Consider the following 17,781-nt stretch of genomic DNA (forward strand, 5'->3'; position numbering starts at 1 on the left):
GGGGTTTCACCATGTTAGCCAGGATGGTCTCGATCTCCTGACCTGGTGATCCACCCGTCTCGGCCTCCCAAAGTGCTGGGATTACAGGCTTGAGCCACCGCGCCCGGCCTATGCTTTTTATTAATTTAAAATATACAACAGACCAGGCGTAGTGACCCATGCCTGTGATCCCAGCACTTTGGGAAGCCTAGGTAGGAGGATTGCTTGAGCCCAGGAGTTCGAGACCAGCCTGGGGACTTGTCTCATTTTACTAAAGACTAGATGTTTTAGATAATATATTGCAAACATTTTGAGTCTGATATTTTCTCCCAAGGGTTGTTGTTGCTGTTTTGTTGAAATCAGTGGACGTGGTTTCCTCTGTAGCATGTGGCCCGGTATCTCCACCCAGTTTTTTTAAGCCTGTCTTCCTTGAATCACACTGGACTGTGTGGTTGTATAGCAGGACAAGCTTCAGACAAAACCCCTCAGACACCAAGTTAAAGAAGGAGAGGGTTTATTCAGCCAGGAGCTTCGGCAAGACTTACGTTTCCAACAACCGAGCTTCCCGAGTGAGCAGTTCCTGTCCCTTTTAAGGGTTCACAACTCTAAGGGGGTCCGCGTGAGAGGGTCGTGATCAATGGAGCAAGCAGTGGGTATGTGACTGGGGGATTCGAGCACCAGTAATCAGAACGGAACAGAATAGGACAGGGATTCTCACAATGCTTTTCCATACACTGTCCGGAATCTATAGATGACATAACCAGTTAGGTCAGGGGTTGATCTTTAACCACCAGGTCCAGGGCGTGGCAGTGGGCTGTCTGCCTGTGGATTTCATTTCCACCTTTTAGTTTTTACTTCTTCTTTCTTTGGAGGCAGAAATTGGGCATAAGACAATATGAGGGGTGGTCTCCTCCCTTAGTTGGAGACTGTGTGCACAGACCTCAGGCTGCGGAACCCACTCTGCTGGCGCCTCGAGGCGGGGCCAGGGGCACGCTCTGTGTTGATGCAGTTTTTAAGGCTCTCAGCCTCCACTTCCCACCAGGTGTCTCCTGGCTCCTCGGTGTGAATGCACAGACTTGTGTTGGGCCAGAGGGATGGGGAGAGGTTGTGCCGTCAGCTGGGACTATGTGGGAACCCAGGGAGGTTCCCTGTGACTTTCTCACTCCGGATCTGATCCCCCCGTTCAAGTTCGGGCTGGCCTGCCAATCACTGCTCATTATCCCCTTGGGGACCCCAGTTCCCTGAGCCACTGGCCTTCTGCTGCCTCCCCCGTGGAGCCCCTCGGCCACTGGGGGGTGGGTGGGAGTTTAACTGCCCAACAGGCTCCTTCTGCTGCCCAGAGACAGCCGATTTATCAAGACAGAGAGAAATTGCAACACAGAAAGTTTAATTCACGCAGAGCCGGCTGAATGGGAGACTGGAGTTTTATTACTACTCAAATTTTAAAGGAGAATTTGGTGGGTAGTGGTTGGGAAGTGGGGAGTCCTGATGGGTTGGGTTGCAGATGAAATCACAGGGAGCTGAGTCTATCCTTTTGTGCTTCCTAAGTGGGGGCCACAAGACGAGATGAGCCGGTTCACGGATCTGGGTGGCACCAGCTGTTCCACCAAGTTCAGAGTCCGAAAAATGTCTCGAGTACCAATCTTAGGTTTTACAATAGTGACGTTTTCCCTAAGAGTAATTGGGGAGGTTTAGAATCTCGTGGCCTCCAGCTGCCTGACTCCTAAACCATAATTTCCTTTTTATTTTACTTTTTTTTCTTTCATGAAAGCCACTGACTTTCTTGATCTAAAGAACTTTACAAGGACAGTGACTGTGCTGCCAAAAAAGAGCCAAATGGTATCAAATGGACTGAAAGTGAGGGTGGGGGTGAGGGACGGGGCCAGGAGTCCATTCAGGAAAGCTGGTAACTGTCGCCAGGCAACTGGCAAGGGAAAAAGGAAGTGGGAGTCCTGCAAGAACGAGAATCCAAAAAAGTTGAAATGGTTAGGGGAGAAAACTCCCAAAAGATCCCAGAGTACGTTGGAGGTGAGTATGACAGTAGCAATCTTTTCCTTTGCAGAGGACAGGGGAAGAGTCCCTGCTCAGCTGTAAACTCTGCATGAGGGCTGGGGATCGAGAGCTTCCCGGAGAGCATCACAAGAAGGCGTCACATGCTCTCGAAGGCATCCGAAGTCCCGGGACTGCTTGGCGTTGGCACCACGAGTCCTTCGGCCACTCTCGGAGCAGGTTTTCATCTTTCCTCAGCACCAGAAACTGGCCAAGGACAACATAGGCCTTGTCAAAGCCTCTTTCCTCCAGCTTCTTGCCCAGGACTTCACCCGTCCCGGCCAGGCTCCCCACTGGCTTTTCCCCCATGGGCTCTGCCCTGACGTCTCAGTGCTTTTGGGAGCTTGGCATCTTGATCAGGCTTAATCGGCAACTTCAGTTCCCGTAACGGTTCCTCCCGCCACCTGGCCACTCCCGCCGATACCTCAAGCCACTAGAAGTTTCCTAAACCATAATTTCCAATCTTGTGGCTACTGTGTTAGTTTTGTAAAGGCCGTCTGGTCCCCAGGCAGGAAGGGAGTTTGTTCAGGAAAGGGCTGTTTTCATCTCTGTTGTAACATTAAACTGTAAACTAAGATCCTCCCAAAGTTGTGTGACCTGCACCCGGGAAAGAACAAGGACAGGCTGGAGGTTAGAAGTAAGATGGAGTCGGTTAGGTCAGATTCACCATCAAAGCTTCTGCAAAGGTGGTTTCAGGAACAGCCCCAGCAAGAAGCCCCCGGGAACGTCTGTTCTCACCCAAGCCCAGCTGCCTCTTCGGGTGACCACTCCTCAGCAGCTCAGACGCTGCGGGTCGCGCTGGAAAGCCCGGAGTTGGCCGTTCTTGAGGGCCCTCACTCCACCCGCTTGGAAGCACTGCCCCCACTTGTGTCTGCACATGAAGCTCTGGGAGGAACCCATACCCTGCAGCCGGCGGGCTCAGAGCCCCCAACAGTAGCTGCCCACTGGGGGCTGTCGAGGAAAAGAGTAAAATCCTGTAAAATACTTGGAGAGTGATTCCGAGCCAAATATGAGTGAAGGAAGGCCCATGACGCCGTCCCAGGAGATCCTGAGAACACCTGCGGCCCGAGGGGTTGGGGTGCAGCTGGTTTGGGTTGGGGTGCAGTTGGTTTCATACACGTTCGGGACACGAGACATCACTCAGTACACAGGAGATGTACGTTGGTTTGGTCCAGAAAGGCGGGGGGTGTCCAGGTCATTGGTGGATTCAGTAATTTTCCAATTGACAATTGGTCAAAAGAGTTAAGTTATTGTCTAAAGACCTAGAATCAACAGCAGGGAAAGTCAGGATTAAGACAAGGCGTTGTGGAGACCAAGTTTATGCAGATAGAATCAATAAAAGGGACTATTTCTTGTCAGACTTAAAGAGTTTGTTCTTTCAGTCTTGAGGTCTCTGTTTTAATGTTAATGCTGGTCCGTTTTGCCTGAATTCCAAAAGGAGGAGAGGGTACAATGAGGCCTGTCAGACCCCCACTTCCCACTGTGGCCTGAACTAGTTTGTAGGTTAACGGTGGAATGCCCTTGGCCTAGGGAGGTCCATCAGCCGGGTGGGGTTGGGGAAGATTGGAATCTTTTTTGTTTCACAGGGTGTGCCAGGGATGGCTAAGGACAGTGGTCAGGGCCAGGTGTGGTGGCTCACGCCTATAATCCCAGCACTTTGGGAGCCCGAAATGGGTGGATTACTTAGGTCAGGAGTTCGAGACCAGCCTGGGCAACATGGTGAAACCTTGTATCTATTAAAAATACAAAAATTAGCTGGACACGGTGGTGCGTGTCTGTAATCCCAGCTACTCGGGAGGCTGAGGCGGGAGAATCACTTGAACCCGGGAGGCGGAGGTTGCAGTGAGCTGAGATTGCGCCACCGCACTCCAGCCTGGGCAACGGAGTGAGACTCTGTCTCAAAAAAAATAAAAACATAAAAAAGGCAATCAGGGCACTGGGCCCCGTGGAGCGGCAGACCTCAGCCACACAGCATGTAAGACTCCTCAGGCTGGTGTGGCCTGAAAGGAAGGACTGGTGGGAGCGCCTGGCAGGGGTGGGGAAGGTGGTGGGGTTGGGGTGAGGGTTCCGTGATGGTGGAGCTGAGCTGGTACAGTGCTGCCGCAGGTGGTGGGCAGGGGCGGGTGTGACAGGCAGGTGGGGTGGGGCTGGATGGGGGATTGATTTGTCACGCCCACCTGAGGAAGGAAGCACTTCAGCCGAGGTGGGGACAGCCGCCCACGACACCCCTCCATGGGGACAGCCACCCACGACACCCCTCCATGGGGACAGCCGCCCACGACACCCCTCCATGGGGACAGCCGCCTGCGACACCCCTCCAAGTTGCCTTGGCTGTGAGCTCGGTTCAGCCTTCATGACAAGCAGGTTTTTGTTGTTGTTGTTGTTGTTTTGTTTTGTTTTTTTACGGAGTTTCGCTCTTTGCTGCCCAGGCTGGACTGCAGTGGCACCATTTTGGCTCACTGCAACCTCCACCTCCCAGGTTCAAGCGATTCTCCTGCCTCAGCCTCCCAAAGTGCTGGGATTAGAGGCCTGAGCCACCGCGCCCGGCCACCAAGCGGGTTTTTAAAGGCAAACTTCTTCCTCAGTCAGGTGTGGCAGGCCCTGAGGGGGCAGCTGGGTGTCCCCACTCAGATCCAGGCCCGAGTGGGCTGGGCGGCTGCAGAGCCAGTCACTTGGGCTGCGCAGGATGGGATCCCTGACTCTGACCTCTGTCCTGACACGCCCCAAGAGGCAGCAATAAAGCCCCAAGCAGCCTGGGCCTGGGCAGGAGGAGCTGGGCCGGGTGCCAGATACTGGGATCAGCCACTGCAGCTCCCTGAGCACTCTCTCCACAGAGACGGGGACCCAGACATGAGGAGGTAATGCCCACCATCCCTGAGCCCCGATCCCCACCCCACCCAAACCTGGAGGCCTGGCCCTTAGCCAGAGGGGGCCCGGCCGTGCTGCGCTCAGGGACCTGGTTCAGGGGAGTGTACAGGTGGGAGGGAGAAGGAGGGGCCCTCTGAGGGTCTGGGGTCTGCCACCAGGCTCCACCTCCTCTGGGGCTCCAAACGCATGAGACAGTGCCTTGCCCCTTGGTTCCCCTGGCCTGGTGGAGAATCACCCAGAACAAGGAAGGGGGTGGTGCCAGGCTGAAACCAGCAGGCCTATGACTGCCCAACAGGAAGGGGGCTGGGGCCAGGGCGTGGCTGTAATTTGGAGCTCAGGGAAACACCCGGGCTCCTGCTGGACCCTGGAATCAGAGGCTACCTTCCTTCTGTGGGGGTGTCCCTCTTCCCCCTCCTTCTGTGGGGGTCCCCCCCTCCTGTGGAGGTGCCCTCCTCCTCTTCCTCCTCCTCTAAGCCAGGGCCCTCCTGCCCCTCCTCTCCTGGTGTTTCTCCCTTGTAGAGAGGTGGCCTCTGGGTGGCGTGGGGACCCTTTGGTGCCCAGAGCCATTTGTCTGGAGAGGGGACCCTCGGAGTCCCACAGTCTGGCTGCTTGGCAGTCACCACCAACCATTGTTCTAGGGGCTACTGTGTCCTGAATTCTGGGCCCCCAGGCTGTGTGTCGGGGAGGTGGGCTCCAGGGGTGGCCCAGGCAGCACGGCAGTGGGAGTGGGGTCCAATGCCCGGACAAGAGCCCCTGCCCAGCATCAGAACCAGCTGGGGGTCCTGAGGAGAAGCAGGGCCCCCGAACCAGACCAGGCCAGGCCCCGACCCCGGGCTGTCTGGGGCATACCCCCTGCCCTTTGACCTCCTCCCATTGTGGCTGAGTCACCCAGAGAAGGGGCAAAGGTCCCTGTGGAGCTGCAATCCAGGCCTGTAGGGCGTCCCAGACACTGACTCTTCTGCCTCCGCAGAAGTAGCTGGGATTACAGGCTTGTGCCACCACCCCAGCTAAGTGTTTTTTTTTTTTTTTTTTTTTTTTTTTGAGACAGTCTCGCTCTGTCGCCCAGGCTAGAGTGAGTGCAGTGGCTCGATCTTGGCTTACTGCAACCTCCACCTCCCAGGTTCAAGCGATTCTCTGGCCTCAGCTTCCCAAGTAGCTAGGATTACAGGCACCTGCCACCACGCCTGGCTAATTTTGTGTGTGTGTGTGTGTATTTTTAGTAGAGACGAGGTTTCACCATGTTGGCCAGGCTGGTTCCAAATGTCTAACCTCAAGTGGTCTGTTGCCTCAGCCTCCCCAAGTGCTGGGATTACAGGCGTGAGCCACCGCGCCCGGCAGTTTCATATTTTCAGTAGAGACGGAGTTTTGCCATGTTGGCCAGGCTGTTTTCAAACTCCTGACCTCAGGTGATCTGCCCACCTCGGCCTCCCAAAGTTCTGGGATTATGGGTGTGAACCACCGTGCCCAGCCCCAGGCACTCTTGACTGCAGCCATGCTGAGCCCCGTGCAGACCCAGAGCCTCACCCCACCCCCAAGACCACCCCACCCTGAGAGACCGAAGCCTCCCCAGACAGAAGCCTCCCCGCAGGGGCCTGAAGAGACAAGACTGCACCACACCACACATGCCCGCACACACGTGCACACACACACGCCCACACACACACAGCCGCACACACACACTCCCAAACCCTCTACACCACACCACACACGCCCACCCACACGTGCACACACACACACACACACACACACGTGCACACACACACCCGCACACACACACACTCCCAAACCCTCACTCTACACCACACCACACCACATACGCACGCGCACACACACGCCCGCACACACACATGCCTGCACACACACACGTGCATGCACACACACACGTGCACGCACACACACACTCCCAAACCCTCACACTCTACACCACACACACACACACATGCACACAGCACACGCCCACCCCAAACCCTCATGCTCCACACCAGACACAACATACATATGCATCCAACACACACACATGCACACATGCATGCACACAGCACACATACACCCCTAAACCCTCACGCTCCACACCACACACAACATACGGATCCAATACACACACAAGCACACGCATGCACACAGCACACACATCCCCAAACCCTCACACTCCACACACAACATACACATTCATCCACTACACATACACCACACACACTCCCCACACAGAAGATACATGCATATCTACCAGGCACACGCACGCACACAGCACACACACACACCCAAGCCTACACACTCCACACCACACACAACATACACATGCATCCATCACACACACAACACACATAACATACACACAGCACACGGACTCCCAAACCCACACACTCCACACCATGCACAACATACACATCCACCACGCACACTCAAGCACACGGTGCACACACACCCAAACACACCACCCACAGCATACACGCACACCCACCATGCACATAGTCCACACCCACAAAACACATGTGCACATACAACATATATGCACACCCCCCACCACATACACAAACACACATGTCCCGTGTCCAAACAGACCCGACACCCTGCCTGCCTGCCTAACAGTGCTGCCATGCACCCCTGAGCCCTCCAGCCGTGGCCCCACAGCTCTGGGACACAGCGGGTGCCCGCCTGCGGCAGTGTGCAGCCTCAGGGCTCTGTGGGTATGGGGCTGTGGGCCCCCGCTGTGCCATACCCTCCCATACCCCAATCTGTGTGCAAGTGTGTTCACGTGTCCCCACGTGGAGGGCGGCAGAAAGTCGCAGCAGAACTTCTGGAGTTTCCGAGCCAACCACCAGTGCCTGCTACAGTGGGGTCTGCCCAGACTGTGGGGAGCAGGGTCTGGGGCTGGGGCTGTGGGCTCTGGCCTGAGCGGGGCTGGAGGCAGGTGGGCCTGGGGCTTCTCCCCGCTCTGTGCCTGTGTGTTGGCCCATGTGAGCAGAGTCCAGTAAAACCACTTGCCCTCCCAAGGAAGAACCCAGCCCAGGCCTCCCAGCTGCCCATTGGGTGCTGCCTGGAGTTCGGGGGAGGCGGGACTGATGGCCAGGCTCGGCCCTTCCCCTACCCCACACTTTCCTCTCTGGCCCCCCTCAGGGTCCTCATGGTCACCAGCCTGGTGGCTGTGCTGCTATGGGAGGCAGGTGCGGCCTCAGCACCCAAGGTAGGTGTGAGCCCCTCCCATCTGGCCACCAACTCCAGTTGTCACCTTCTGCCCCCACAGCAGGAGATGTGGACAAAGGTCCCCTCTTCCGTCTTCAAACCCCAGGCTGGCCTAGGAGAGAGGCGCGGGTGCGCTCATGACTCTTGATGCCTGGGCACCTGAGGACGAGGAGGGGGCAGGTTTCCCTTCACTGGGGTCAGATGGACAGGCCTCAGGACACCCAGGTGGAGGAGGTGGGGTCAGATGAACCCACGTGATCTCAGGTGGAGGAGGGCCTGGATGACACCCCTTGATGCTCACCTGGGCCCTGAAGGCCAGAGGTGACTCCATGTGCCGGCAGCTCAGCTGCACTGTCTGTGCTGACAGTGGTGTCCTTGGCTGGGACTATGCCTGGGGATGTGCCCTGTTCCCTGGCCCATGTCAAGACCACTCAGTCTTGCACACCTGGCATGGATCAGGAGGAAGGAGGTCCATGCCTTCCTTGACTGGAGACGCAGGAACATGGGCACGGCCTCCCACGGTGCTGGTCCTCCCCTGGGGTCACTGGCCTTCTCCGGGGTCACTGGTCCTCCCCGGGGTCACTGGTCCTCCCCTGGGGTCACTGGTCCTCCCTGGGGTCACTGGTCCTCCCCTGGGGTCACTGGTCCTCCGCTGAGATCACTGGTTTTCCCTGGGGTCACTGGTCCTCTGCTGAGATCACTGGTCCTCCCCTGGGGTCACTGGTCCTCTACTGGGGTCACTGGTCCTCCCCAGGGTCACTGGTCCTCCGCTGAGATCACTGGTCCTCCCCTGGGGTCACTGGTCCTCTACTGGGGTCACTGGTCCTCCGCTGAGGTCACTGGTCCTCCCCGGGGTCACTGGTCCTCCGCTGAGATCACTGGTCCTCCCCTGGGGTCACTGGTCCTCTACTGGGGTCACTGGTCCTCCCCGGGGTCACTGGTCCTCCGCTGAGATCACTGGTCCTCCCCAGGGTCACTGGTCCTCCACTGGGGTCACTGGTCCTCCCCGGGGTCACTGGTCCTCCACTGGGGTCACTGGTCCTCCGCTGAGATCACTGGTCTTCCCCAGGGTCACTGGTCCTCCACTGAGATCACTGGTCTTCCCCAGGGTCACTGATCCTCCCCAGGGTCACTGGTCCTCCCCGGGGTCACTGGTCCTCTGCTGAGATCACTGGTCTTCCCCAGGGTCACTGGTCCTCCCCAGGGTCACTGGTCCTCCCCGGGGTCACTGGTCCTCCACTGGGTCACTGGTCCTCCCCAGGGTCACTGGTCCTCCCCAGGGTCACTGGTCCTCCCCAGGGTCACTGGTCCTCCACTGGGGTCACCTGCTTTGCTCTCCTGTTTGTCCTTTGCCCCACTGAGGGTGGCTGGGCTTAGAGCAGCTGACAACTCAGGTTAGCTGGGCTTAGAGCAGCTGACAACTCAGGTTAGCTGGGCTCGGAGCAGCTGACAACTAAGGTTAGCTGGGCTCGGAGCAGCTGACCGCCTTCTCTAGGCACCTGCCAGGGAGGAGACACAGCCCCAACCAGTCACCTCAGAAACCAGCCAGTGCGCTGACAGCTGGGGTGGGGTGGTCGGGGATATCGTGCCAGTTACATCCCAGTCCTCTGCCGCCCCAGGCCCGCCCAGAATTCCAGGCCAGCTGGTCATCTGGGCACAGGCCAGCAGCCTCACTCCCGGCTTGCAATCCCGACACCCGAGAGTGGTACACCCACTAGAGACGCTCGGGCTGTGCCGAGCTGGCCCTGTCCCCACCCCTGCAGCCCCAGGTGGGCCTCGGAGCAGCCTCTCCCTAGGTGTCCTCCATCCGTGTGGACTGTGGCTGAGCCCACACCTGTGACTCTCCCTATCAAGGTCCACATCAAACACCGGCCCTCAGAGCAGGAGGCAGAGAAGTAAGTCCCCCCAGCCCCACCTGCCCATCCCCACCCCCGCCATTCCCTGAAGCTACAGCCGGATCTTCTGGGCCTTTCCTGAACCTGGAGTGCACGAGAAGGATGCAGAGGGGAACCCTGTCCAGCAGCTTTCGGAGGGAGGCGGCACTTCAGCCTCATGGGGATCTGTCAACAGCCCCTGTGCAGGGAGAAGAGAGTACAGCCAGAGGGCTTGGGGCTCCCGGGCGTCCCCCACTCAGCTTCCCCACGGCCTCCAGGGCAGCTTGTACCCCACGGCCGGTGGCTGCACCCAGGGTGGCTCAGTCTTGGCTCCTGAGGTTTCCCCACATCCACGTCTTTGGGACGCTGCTCAACCAAGGCTCTGACCACTGCCCCCCACCCAGTGGCACAGGGACGTGGTGTGGAAGCCTGGCCAGGAGCACTGTGGGGGCCACTCATCACTGCGGCTCTTGAGAGAGGGGCTTGTCCTGGGGCTGCTGGTGGTGGGGGCTGGAGTGGCTGCCCCGGGATGGTGGGCACCCTCCTGCGGGGGGTTCTGTGCCCCTCCCCCACCTGCGTGTGGACAAGACCGAACTGTGCCAGCAGGGCCTGGGGCGCCCGTGTGGTGGAGCCTCCAGAGAAGGACGACCAGCTGGTGGGGCTGCTCCCTGTCCCGAAGCCAAAGCTCTTGACCGCTGAGAAGTCACCAGGTCAGGGCAGGGGCCCCGTCCTTCCAGGTGGGCACGAGGCCATAGCAGCAAAGCCTGCTCGTGGGGTTGGCTTGGACAGACCAAGGGTCTCGGGAGAGAAACTGAGGCTATCCCTTCATCTGCTTGTCCCTAGGCATTAAGGCCTCGGTGGAGACCGAGGACATCCTGGGCCATGTCCTAAGCCCCCAGCAGGGTCCTGAGCCTGACCATGACAGCCTGCACCACCCTCCGCCCGAGGAGGACCAGGGCGAGGAGGGGCCTCGGTTGTGGGTGATGCCAAATCGCCAGGTGCTCCGGGGACCGGAGGAAGACCAAGACCACATGTACCACCCCCAGTAGGGCTCCAGGGGCCACCACTGCCCCTCCCTGTCCCGCGGCCCAGGCTGTTGGGACTGGAACCCTTCCTACCCTCCCCCTGCCAGAGGTAGGCAAATAAACCCCAGCAGGCCGGGCGCGGTGGCTCACGCCTGTAATCCCAGCACTTTTGGAGGCCGAGGCGGGCGGATCACCTGAAATCAGGAGTTCCAGACCAGCCTGGGCAACATGGTGAAATCCCGTCTCTACTAAAAACACAAAAATTAGCCGGGTGTGGTGCCAGGCGCCTGTAATCCCAGCTACTTGGGAGGCTGAGTCAGGAGAATCGCTTGAATCTGGGAGGGGGAGGTTGCACTGAGCTGAGATCGCGCCATTGCACTCCAGGCTGGGCAACAGAGCAAGACTTCGTCTCAAAAAAATAAATAATAAATAATAAACCCCTGCAAACAGGCAGGAGGCCACACGCCCTGGAGGACCGGTGACCAGGGCCCAGCCTGCTCTGCCCAGGAGAAGTAAGGGCTGCACAAGGCCCAGGTGACCCCTGGCTCCCAGAACGTTGCACTACCCCCAGGCCCCCTCCTTGTATACCGGGATGCTGAGGGGTGTGGCAGCAGTTAGGGGCTGGGACCAGAGGGCACCCGTGGGACCAGTCTCAGCCGGGAAAGAGCTCACCCTGGGCTCCCCACAGCAGGGGCCTGAGACAGGGCCAGGGGAGGAGGGAGGCCGAGTGCCTGGGGCTCAGGGCCCAGCTGGACGGACGGGCATGTGCTCAGGTGGAAAGTGCACAGGTCTCAGGTGAGGGGGGCAGACCCAGGCCCAGGACGTGGTCTTTCTGCCCTCCTGACGTTCTGTGCAGCTCCCACTCTGGGTGCCCATCCTGCCCTGCCTGGCCCAGCAGGCCCAATGCTGCAGCGCAGGTCCAGGCTGCTGCAGTCACTCACACGCCACGTGTCCTGGGCACATGCAAATATGGGTGGGGTTCCTGCATGGCGATCTCATCCCTATGGTGAGAGAGAAGTACCCGGTGCCAAGCCTGGGGCTGAGCCACACACATTTGCCAGCTCCAGCAGCTAAGACACAACAGAGCAAGGGAGAGAGGCCACCCAAACCTCCATCCTGCCATGCTCAGCCCTTGTGCGGCCACTCAGGGGGCCGAGGGTTTGCCCAGGTGCGGAAGAGCTCTCTGCACCGCCGGCAAGTCCCCTGCTCTCCCAGGACACAAACAGCTGAGAGTAACTGCCCAAGGGTGCCCCATGGCGTCCCACAGTGTAAGAGCTGTTACCCTGGCTTACGGATGAGCTGGAGAGGCCAGTGACCTTTGAGGTTCTGTCCTGAAAGGGCCAGAGCTGGGCTCCCCGTCTCCCTCTTGGCAGCTTCCCCTGTCATCCTGATAAGAACATGGGGTGGGAGGGCATTGAGGGATCAACACGCTCAGGGCGGAGGTCTGGGCAGCTCCTTCCCCACTCCTGGGGCCCCAGGCAGGGAGAAGACCCTGGATCTCCGGGATCGCAGGAGGGTCTGGCCCTAGAGAGCCCAAGCTGGTGTTTGTGGCTTTTTTTTTTTTTTAAAGCTATCTTGACTTTATTTTGTTTTGCCCATTACTTTGTTTTTTCTCATGATTTCATTAGTTTGCTCATATATGGTTTCATTTACATAAAATGCTAGAGAGGGCACCCTAGCCCCAGAGGCCCATCTGTGGGGCTGAAACAGGATGGGCGAGGGTGTGTGCAATCAGCTTGCACACTTCTGATGTCAGACCACAACGTGGCCATGGGGTCTGGAGACGGGCAGTGACTGGCCAGGCAAGCGCAAGGCCCATGGGGCCAAGGTTGACCGCTAGTGAGCACGGAGAAGGCCTTGGCTGCCATTTGGGGGCAGCAGGCGGACAGGTCCCCAGAGCCTACAGTGAAGCCCAGACAGGATCCCTTCCCCAGACTTGGAGCCAGATCTCAGCTGAGGGGGGCTTGCCTGCACTCCCAAGGTTCTCCTGTGGTCCGGAGTGTGGGTCTGGGACCCTGGGACTTGCCCCCTGGAACCCCGGGGACACCAGCCCCTGGCCCTGGGGGAGCCCCTGTCATCCCCACTCCTGCCCTTGGTCCCTCAAACTCCAGCCCTGCCCCATCTTTCTCCTGTACCTGTCACTGAGGCAAGTTCTGGGGAGCAGGGGGAGGGTCCTGGGGTGAGGCCCAGGGTCTGGAAAGTAGCGGGTGGTTATTCTTCCCCATCCTTGGAGACCAGTCCAAGCATCCCATAGGGAAGCCTCCAGGCGCCCCCTTTCAGGAGCCCCCTGCATCCCACCTCTGCCCGGCACTGGGCTCCAAATGACCTCGTGTCCTTTACCTCCCCTGCCTGCCAGGGCAAGTGAGGCTTCCAGCAGGCAGCCACCTACTGCCACAAGCACAGGGCATGGCCCACACCCAGGCCTCTCCAGCCGGCACCTCCCTCAACAGAGCTCCCACAGTTCCTCCCGAAGTGTCCAGGCTAGCCCCTGCCACCTGCCCTCCTGCTGGGCGGAAAGAACGGACCTGGGTGAAGAATCCCCTTAGTGTCCACAGCCCAGAGGCTGTGGCAGAGCCTTCACCCCCTCAAGGCCTCCAGGGCAGCCACTGCCCCCATCCAGCCCTTGGTGTCCCCAGGCCCCAGGCACCCGCCCAGCCCCCAGGGCCCCAGGCACCCATGCAGACCCCAGGCCCCAGGCCTGATTTCGCACTCAACGTTTTGTCAAGGGTACATGGGGGGCCCTCTCTGGAGCCAGCAGCCTCCCTTGAGCTCAGCACCAAACAAGCCTGAGTGACAACAGAATTAAAACCTTTAGACTGAACGTTTATCGGCGACTACGTTTTTCCATCATTTTCACAAATCAGGGACATTTGTACCAATTGGCAGGGCCCACCCCATGACTGCCGGCCCCCTAGAGCCCTGGCCAGGGCCCAGGTCTGGGGCTGCTGCTGGGAGGCCTGTTGTGAGTGGTGGTACCGGAGCTCAGGGTGCCCCCAATTCCTCTTCCGGCCCAGGTGGTCTTCACCAGGACTACAGCAGGGGGCTGAGGGCAAGCACCCCCTTCTTGAGGATGAGGTTTCCGTAGGGGGCCGTCTCCCTGCAGAGGAGCCAAGCCCAGCACTAAGCTGGGCGGCAGGGCCAGGGTGCTGAGACCTTTCTCCAGCCTCTGGGGGACGGAGCAGACCCCGTCCACCTTCACCCACTTGATGCTCAGGCAAATGGGGGCCCTGCCCCCCAAATTCCTTCCTGGTCTCTCCACTCTGTGGGACATCTAGCCTCAGCCAGGCAGAAGCTGAGAAGAGGGTAGGGGCAGCTCCTGAGGCTCCGGTGGGGATGGGGGCAGGTCCTGAGGGCCCGGTGGGGACAGGGACAGCTCCTGAGGGCCCGGTGGGGACGGGGACAGCTCCTGAGGGCCCGGTGGGGACGGGGGCAGCTCCTGAGGGCCCGGTGGGGATGGGGGCAGCTCCTAGGGCCCTGGTGGGGATGGGGACAGGTCTGAGTCAGCTGGAACTCACCCTGTTGCCACAACAGCAAAAGCCTTCTTAGCCCGCTCATAAAACTCGAACCTCTCTAACTTTGCCAGGGCTCTCTGGAAGACAAAATGGCTGGGTTGGAGGAAACCCTGTCCAGAAACCCTCATGGGCCAGCCCTGGACTCCCCAGGGCCCCAAGTAGGGAGGGCACCAGGAAGTGGGGCCCCTGAGTTCCATTTCTTTGGCTCTCCCTCTGCAGGGGCCCCAGGGTCACTCAGCCTCTGGCTCCCGAGGCCTAGGATGGGGGCCCCAGGACATTGTGGATGAGGAACCTGCCATGCTTGGTTTCTGCCTGGCCTGGGACCACCCAGCCAGCTCAGCAGACTGTCAAGCCCTTGCCAGCTGTCCTAGGGGGTCCCCTGCCCAGGACGAGAGACCCTGGCCTCCCCTTATGGAGGCCCTGCCCGAGACCTGCCAGTGGGTTGCCTGGGAGAATGGGCCTGTCCCCTTGCAGGGCAAGGTGAGGAGGGGGCTAGGCCTCTGACCAACCATAGCCAGGATGGGGCGAGAGACCTGGGACCAGGGGGTACTCCCCCAGGGGAGACTGAGGAGGTGGAGGCCAGGCATCCCGCGTCCTCCAGGCTTCACTCACAGGCTGTGGTGGGTGAGGACCCCTCCCACCTCGCCCCAGCAGGTCAGGATCCTGGGCGGAGTTGGGGGGCAGGTGGAAAGCTCGGGGGCAGAGGAAGAGGGGCCACACTGCCCATGTGCACCTCTTCCACCCGGCTGGTGAGGGAGCGCCCAGTGGTCCGGGGTTCTCAGGGTGATGGGTGGGAGACCGCTTGAGGACAGAGCTTGGGACCCTGTCTTTGGCTCCCATTGAGCCTCCAGGAGACAGAGGGTCCCTGGCCCTTTCCCCACAATTGGGGCTGCAGGCTCACCGTGCAGCCGGCCCTGTGTAGAATGGACTCGTACTCCGTCCACACCGGGGTCTGCAGGCCCCTCTCCTTGTCGCTGGGCACCAGCTCCATGACTGCAGCCTAGAGGGAGGGTCAGCTCTGGGGCCCGGGGTGCTGCCAGCCTTCCTGGTCAGGTGACCATTCAGGACTCCCCTGGTGAGGATCAGGGCCCCTTGGGGACACATGGCTTCTCCCCCCCACTCCAAGGCAGGTGGGCCCTATGAAGCCCGCAAAAGGGGAAACCGAGGCGCGGAGCAGCAGGGTGCAGGGGCGACTCAGCCCTCACCGGACTCTCCACATAGGTGTCCAGGGGGAGCAGCTTCAGCAGAGCCTCCAGGAGCGGCGGGATGCCCAGGCCTGGAGGGCAGAGGGGGCGGCACTCAGTCTCCAGCCCGCCTGCCCGCCTGCACCCTCCACACTGCAAGCATGGACTTGGGGCCACCACAGGCCACAGAGGAGCCTCAGAGCCAGGGGCACTGCTCACCCACCCGCCCTGCCCTGGGGGACCTGGGGCTCGCTCACCGTCTGCACGGATCTCCAGGGGCCCACACTGGCAGATGGAGGAGGCCGGGAAGTTCAAGTCCGCAAGAACTAAACAGCCGGGAGGACAGCGCGTGGTCAGCACCTATCCCTGCCCTCGGGGTCGGCGCCGCCCATCCTCCCACCCAGTCACGGCGGCAGATCGTGGCCACAAGGGGTCTCAGGTCAGCCGGTTGGCGCCCCCACCGCCGGCCGCAGTCAGTCTGCAGGGCTGGAAGCCAGGCGGGGAGGCGGGGAGGTGGGGAGGGCAAGGTCCCCGTCTGGGAGGCGGAGAGGCGTCAACAGCTGCCCGCCAGGCTGTCGGGTGCTGCCCAGGCCAGGGGGCCGACCCGGACCCGGCCGCCTCCCCAGGGGCCAGAGGACGCGCAGCCGCCCGCGATGCCCGGACCAGGCCCCCGGCCACCCAGCCCCCGCCCCGGGACCCCAGGCCCCAGGAGAAGAAAAAGCGCCGAACCCTCGGGCGCAGCCCAGACGCGGCGGCTCTCGGGCCGTCTGGGGAGGGACTCGGGGAAAAGCTCCGGCCGGCCCCGCCCAGAGCCCCACGAGGTCGCGGTTCCCTAAAGAACGCGGGGGAAGCCAGGGAGGCCCGAGCGACGCCCGCACCCCAGGACCCGGCCCTTCTCGGCCCGGGGGTCCCCGCGCAAGCCTCGCCCGCCTGCCTGCCCCGGCGTGGTCCCCGAGGCCCCGGCCCGCGGCGCTCACCGATCTCGTCCCCGTGCCCCATGCGCGCCAGCGCGTAGAGCAGCTCGGGGGACAGCAGCGCGGGGACACCCTTCAGCGCCACCATGGCCTGGCGGACGGGGCGGGCGGGGCCTGGGGCGGGGCGGGGCCTTGCGGGGAGGGCGGGGTTTACGGGCCGGGGCGGGGCTTTACACGGAGGGCGGGGTTTGTGGGGAGGACGGTGATTTTGGGTCCCGGGTTTGGGGCTTGGGGCTTGGGGATCCGCCGGGGCTAGGGTTCGGGGCTGGGGTCCGCTTACGGCTCTTGGAAGGGTGGGGAGCCCCGGGAACTGGGGACACTCGGGCTGAGTCGGGGCGTGGGGGCAACACCCACCCAACCCACAGGCCCCTCGCCAGGTCCGAGATTTGGGCGCCCGCGCGCTGTGGCCGGGGCTCCCCAGTGTCCCTACCCGAGCTTCCCACCTCGAGCTCCCTCAGGCAGAAGGGGTTCAACTGCCGCCCTCTGCGGCCTCCCCTCATGAGGGTCTCTGCCCTCTGACCACGTCGTGCTGCCCTTAGGCCTGGCAGAATGGCCAGAGCGCACCGGGTCCCTGGGGTCACCAGGGCAGGCAGCTGGACCCAGGCCTTCAGCCCACGCTCCTGAGGGGCGGGAGCACGGGACACGGGAGCCGGGACATTAGACCTCCTGGAGGGGGTCCAGGAGGGCAGCCAGGCCCAGCTTCCAGGCTCAGCCGCGAGTGCCAGGACACCTAAGGGTCCTCCGTCATCCCCCGGTGTCAGCGGCCTGCAACCCCCTTCCCAGGATGGCGGCGTCCTGACCTTTGGCTGGGCTCAGGCTGGCCGAGCCCTCCCTCCGCGGAGCCATCTTCTTCCACCTGATTCCCAGCTGGACGCTAGCTGTGGGGCCAGCTCTGTGGCCCTGGCCCTCAGCCCTGAGGTGACACAAATGCTCCGAGGCCTGGTGGCTCCTAAAAAGTTCTGAAAATCAATCTATATGTGAAAAATGACAAAGCCGCCTCAGAAACCCAGAGGAAACAGACGTCTCCATGTTGAACTGCTTGGCCCTAGGAGCCTGTCCCCACGGGTAGTGGACTGGGCTTCGTCAGAAAAGCCTGGTGGGGCCACCCAGGCTGGCACCCAGCAGCACCTGAA

General features: G+C 60.8%; 2 protein-coding genes and 1 pseudogene across 8 annotated transcripts; 1 reads left to right on the top strand and 2 right to left on the bottom strand.

The window, feature by feature from the left end:
* Positions 1-1,915: 1,915 nt before the first annotated feature.
* LOC144331374 (barrier-to-autointegration factor pseudogene) lies at positions 1,916-2,527 on the bottom strand (annotated as a pseudogene).
* A 2,217-nt stretch (positions 2,528-4,744) lies between these two features.
* Positions 4,745-11,247, top strand: PRAP1 (proline rich acidic protein 1). Of its 4 annotated transcripts, none has more exons than XM_015148511.3 (5): positions 4,745-4,886; positions 8,014-8,080; positions 9,934-9,974; positions 10,557-10,690; positions 10,797-11,247. In XM_015148511.3, exons 1-5 carry the CDS (start codon positions 4,879-4,881, stop codon positions 11,000-11,002), a joined length of 456 nt encoding a protein of 151 aa, XP_015003997.3. In that variant the 5' UTR covers positions 4,745-4,878; the 3' UTR covers positions 11,003-11,247. The 4 variants fall into 4 exon arrangements, with proteins under 4 accessions (XP_015003997.3, XP_028682892.2, XP_015003998.3 ...); XM_028827059.2 differs by having other exon boundaries at positions 10,557-10,663; XM_015148512.3 differs by having other exon boundaries at positions 10,560-10,690.
* A 2,533-nt stretch (positions 11,248-13,780) lies between these two features.
* FUOM (fucose mutarotase) lies at positions 13,781-16,748 on the bottom strand. 4 transcript variants are annotated; one of them, XM_015148520.3, is made up of 6 exons: positions 16,652-16,748; positions 15,932-16,000; positions 15,696-15,766; positions 15,392-15,490; positions 14,494-14,567; positions 13,781-14,075 (listed from the first exon to the last, which is right to left on the bottom strand). In XM_015148520.3, exons 1-6 carry the CDS (start codon positions 16,734-16,736, stop codon positions 14,009-14,011), a joined length of 465 nt encoding a protein of 154 aa, XP_015004006.2. In that variant the 5' UTR covers positions 16,737-16,748; the 3' UTR covers positions 13,781-14,008. The 4 variants fall into 4 exon arrangements, with proteins under 4 accessions (XP_015004006.2, XP_015004004.2, XP_028682893.2 ...); XM_015148518.3 differs by having other exon boundaries at positions 13,781-14,103; XM_028827060.2 differs by having other exon boundaries at positions 13,781-14,144.
* Between the last annotated feature and the right edge of the window lie 1,033 nt (positions 16,749-17,781).

Source organism: Macaca mulatta, chromosome 9, assembly GCF_049350105.2.
Source record: "Macaca mulatta isolate MMU2019108-1 chromosome 9, T2T-MMU8v2.0, whole genome shotgun sequence".
NCBI classification, from domain to species: Eukaryota; Metazoa; Chordata; class Mammalia; order Primates; family Cercopithecidae; genus Macaca; species Macaca mulatta.

Bases quoted from the DNA above. Each gene is read 5' to 3' on its own strand.
- PRAP1 (XM_015148511.3), top strand. The intron at 8,081-9,933 runs GTAGGTGTGAGC...CTCCCTATCAAG, and splicing joins GTGCGGCCTCAGCACCCAAG to GTCCACATCAAACACCGGCC. The intron at 10,691-10,796 runs GTGGGCACGAGG...GCTTGTCCCTAG, and splicing joins CAGGGGCCCCGTCCTTCCAG to GCATTAAGGCCTCGGTGGAG.
- FUOM (XM_015148518.3), bottom strand. From the start codon at position 16,736: ATGGTGGCGCTGAAGGGTGTCCCCGCGCTGCTGTCCCCCGAGCTGCTC. The intron at 16,001-16,651 runs GTGAGCGCCGCG...CCGGCTGTTTAG, and splicing joins GGGGCACGGGGACGAGATCG to TTCTTGCGGACTTGAACTTC. The intron at 14,104-14,493 runs GTGAGTTCCAGC...CCTGCCGCCCAG, and splicing joins TTTGCTGTTGTGGCAACAGG to CTTAGTGCTGGGCTTGGCTC.